At 54.1% G+C, this 3,845-nt stretch overlaps 1 protein-coding gene across 5 annotated transcripts in view; it reads left to right on the top strand.

The window, feature by feature from the left end:
* The first annotated feature begins 385 nt into the window (after positions 1-385).
* ASAP2 (ArfGAP with SH3 domain, ankyrin repeat and PH domain 2) overlaps positions 386-3,845 on the top strand; it is a 188,903-nt gene continuing 185,443 nt past the window's right edge. For 3 of the 5 annotated variants that reach the window (XM_032294172.1, XM_032294170.1, XM_032294174.1), the window contains exon 1: positions 501-845. In XM_032294172.1, the coding sequence (XP_032150063.1) occupies positions 720-845 (126 nt within the window). In that variant the 5' untranslated portion in view covers positions 501-719. Of the gene's footprint in view, positions 846-3,845 lie in introns of all 5 variants that reach the window. The other 2 variants (XM_032294173.1, XM_032294171.1) reach the window with 1 other exon arrangement.

Below are 3,845 nucleotides of genomic sequence, written 5' to 3'. Positions count from 1 at the left end.
CCGCTTTCCTCACCGGCTGGCACGGCCCGCTGTTCAGGTGGGGAGCCCAGAGGGGCTCCGCGCCGGGGGCGGGAGGCGGTTGGCGCACACAGGACCGGACTCCGGCCGGGCGCACCCCCACACGCGCCCTAGCAGGCCCCGGGTCGGAGTCCGGGCCTCGAGCCAGCCGGGGGCGGAGTCTGAGCGCGGCGCTCCGGGCCCAGAACGCCGAGACAATGCGGCGCGCGGCGGCCAGGAGCGGCTCGGCGAGCCGGGGCGCGCGCCGTCTTCCTTCCTGCGGGCTCCGCTTCCCGGCGGCGCGGCGACGGCGAGCGCGCCGATTGGCGGCCCGGTCCTCCTGCCGCCCCGCCCCGCGCCCGGCCGGCCGCCGCCCCCGGCCCGGACCCGCCCCTCTCCGCGGGAGGCGTCGGGGCCCGCGGCTGGGTGGCGGGCAGTTCCCGCCGGCTCTGCGCGCCCGCCTCTGGGCTCGCTCTGAGAGGACGCGGCGGCGGCGGACGCGGAGCCCTCGGCGCGCAGGCGGGCGGGCCGGCCGAGCTGCGCGGGGCTGCGCGCCGACCCTGCTCCGCCGCCAGGCCCCGCGCGGCTCCCGCGCCCGGCGCTCCCCTTTGTCCGCGGGCCGGAGCGGCGGCGGCGGCGGCGTAGTCCGAGTGGCGGTTGGAGCCAGTGGCTGCGGCTGAGGCAGCGGCGCCCCGGCGGCCGTGCGCCCGCGCGCCGAGGCGATGCCGGACCAGATCTCCGTGTCGGAATTCGTGGCCGAGACCCATGAGGACTACAAGGCGCCCACGGCCTCCAGCTTCACCACCCGCACGGCGCAGTGCCGGAACACCGTGGCGGCCATCGAGGAGGTGAGGCGGCCTGCGCGGCGGCTCCGGCCGCAGGTATCCCGCTCCCCGGCCCCGCCCGCGGCTCCCGCATCCGCATCCCCGGAAAACTTTCTTTGCTCCGAAGCCGGACGCGGCCCGGCCAACCCTGCCCGAGATAAGGGCCCTTTGTTCCCGCCTAGGTGGCTTGGAGGAGATGGGTGATGGCCACCTTGGGCCTCTTTAAGACCTCCCCTCTCTCGGCCTCGTGGCCCTCGCGGGGTTCCCCCGCCTGGTCCCTTCCCCGCAGCGCGGCCAACTTTGGCCTTAGCGTCGAGGTCGGCGGCCAGCGGGAGATCCCGCAGCCCGCCGCCTCCTCCCGGGGTCTTTGGTCCCCGGCGCGGACCTTACCAACTTGTTCATGAAGTGGCCCGGCGGGGGCAGCTCTGCGCTTGGAGCTCCCCGCCGCAGACCCCGAGCCCCGCAGGGCCCCCACCTTCGGGTCCGGGGGATCCCGGGCTTCCCGGGAAGGCGTGCCCGCCTCCGCCTGGGCGGCCTGGCCAAGCTCCACCCGTGCCCGGAGAACGAACTGCGGGCTAGGTGTGTGTGAGTCGGCGCTTCTGGGTCCAAGAGGCCTCCAGGAGCCGCTCCCCGGTTACCTGGGCCTCACCTGCCTGAACCCGGAATGCCGCCGTTCCCCGGCATCCTGGAAAAGGCCTGATTTTAGCGAAGTGCTTTCAAGGTGCAAAGTCATTGCGCCTGTCTGCTAACCAGCACGCTCTCCAAGTCCTGGGCAGAGGAACACGTAGGAACGTAGAAGCTTGGATGAAAATTAAAGCCGCGGGGAAAGGGGCAGAGTCTGTGAGTCCAGGGGTCCCTGTCGGCTGTGGTTTGAGTCACATCCTCACCTTCCAGTCCTTTTCCTTACCTACCAAACGGGATTAGTAATGCATCCTTTCCAGGATCAGAAACTGTGTGAAGTGCTTAGCACTCTGCTCGGCTCAGAATAGGTTTACAAGCCACACGTGTGGTAATAGTGAGTCCATGATTAAATGTCTCGGCCAGAATGTCAGGTTACAGTTTTAAAATTGGGCTTTGCAGGTATTTTAGCAGAAAATGCCTTGGCTAGCAGAAGTGAGGGGAGGTCACCAAAGCGCTTTAAATGAAGCAATGGCTTTAATTTTTTTTCCTTTTACCCATTTGAACAAAGCATCTGTTGTTAGGAATTGCTTGAAAAAAGAAATACAGAATGTTTTCCCTTAATGGAAAATTTTTTTCTTTGTAGATGTAAACAGTCAATAAAAGGGAATCAAAAGTAACAGATTCAGCACTCTGAATGCTGTTAGTATAGCTTGGGTAGCCTTCCTTCTCTCCATTTAATTTGGCAGAAGAGAGCTGCATGTAAACCTTTCCTGTGAGTTCGGTGATTCCCCAGATCACTTAATTCTACTTTTAGCAGCCAGGCTTAGAAATGATGCCTTCAGATGAGGCAGATGGGGATGGGTGAATGAAGTTTTTTGTTTTTTTTTTTCTAGAGTGCCAGTAAAAAGCACAATGTTTTGAAAATACACCGTTAATAATGTTTATGGAATGATTATAACCAAAAAGGTAGCTGAATATTTCTTAAGGGAAGGAACCATTGTGCATGATGTCTTTCTTTAAAAAGCTTGATTATGTTTAAAGTTCTGTTGCTTTTCCCCACTGCAGTTTGTCAGTTAAATATTATTAACACTGGCAGATGTTGGAAAGCCAGGCAAATCGGAATTGCTATTAAAATTGGCATACCCTTTCTCTGATTAATTTTAGTTTACAGTGTGTAATTCCAAAGCTCTTTTTGTATGCTGTGCAGATTACCCTAGAGCTCCGTTACTGAGCAGATTACAAAGAGACTGGATTTGGTCATTTCATTAAATTGCAAGCTTGCTTCTTGCCGTTTAAGCCCAAGAATTGGTTGAAGTCTCAAAATGGAAAAATTAAGATCATTTCAGGTTTATTTCACTTTAAGCAAATCAACATACATGCTATGATGATGGTGTGTGTGAGCTTGGTTTTATAACTAAATTTGAAAGTTGTTCCCTTTCTGAGGTAAATCAATGTGGATTTCTTTAAATAATGCTCTTTTCTAGGGTGTCTAATGTTCCTTTCTATTACCGAAACTTGTTCTATGTGTGGTTTAATAGCATGATAGCTACAGTATTTTGGTTTTAAACAGAAATCTACTTCTCATACTGAGATGAAATGTGAAGGTATCATGACACAAAGTTACTCATTTAACAAACGTTTGCAAGCTCTTGGTCTTATGTTTAAACGAATGAATCACGGAATTAGCAAACTTATTTTATTTTTATTTATTTATTTATTTTTGAGATGGAGTTTTGTTCTTGTTGCCTACACTGGAGTGCAATGGCACAGTCTTGGCTCACTGCAAACTCCGCCTCCCAGGTTCAAGTGATTCTCCTGCCTCAGTCTCCCAAATAGCCAGAATTACAGGCATGCACCACCAAGCCCTGCTAATTTTTTTGCATTAGCGGGGGTGCCCGGGGGGGGGTGGGGGTGAGTTGAGGGTGGGGGTGGGGGTGGCAGGGAAGAGGTTCATCCTGTTGGTCAGGCTGGTCTGCCTCAGCCTCCCAAAGTGCTGGGATTAAGGTGTGAGCCACCGCGCCCAGCCAGCAAACTAATTTTACACTGATTAACCTTTTTGAACCTTTTATTTCCAATGTAGGTTATATCTGCCAAAAAATCATTTTACAATTAAAATGTACTGTTTGGATTTGCATACTTGTTGCCGGGATATTATTATAGTAACTGTCAGGTCCTTATTCTATACTATGAAACTCACAGGTGTTGCATTCAGTCCTTATCCCTGCCTTATAGGTGAGGAAAGTGAGGCTCAGAGAGGTTAAGGAACTTGCTAAAGGTTATAGAGCTGGGAAGTGGACTTTGAACTTGGCTCCTGCTGTTTTCAGCAACCATGTTGCTTTCTGTTACTTTTCATGATGCTGAATTCTCTAAATTACTCTTTTTTTTTTTTTTTTTTTTTTTTTT

Source organism: Sapajus apella, unplaced genomic scaffold, assembly GCF_009761245.1.
Source record: "Sapajus apella isolate SASKATOON/1434 unplaced genomic scaffold, GSC_monkey_1.0 scaffold31, whole genome shotgun sequence".
Taxonomy (NCBI): domain Eukaryota; kingdom Metazoa; phylum Chordata; class Mammalia; order Primates; family Cebidae; genus Sapajus; species Sapajus apella.
The sequence above is the reverse complement of the archived record's forward strand: the minus strand, read 5'-3'. Positions and strand labels throughout refer to the sequence as shown.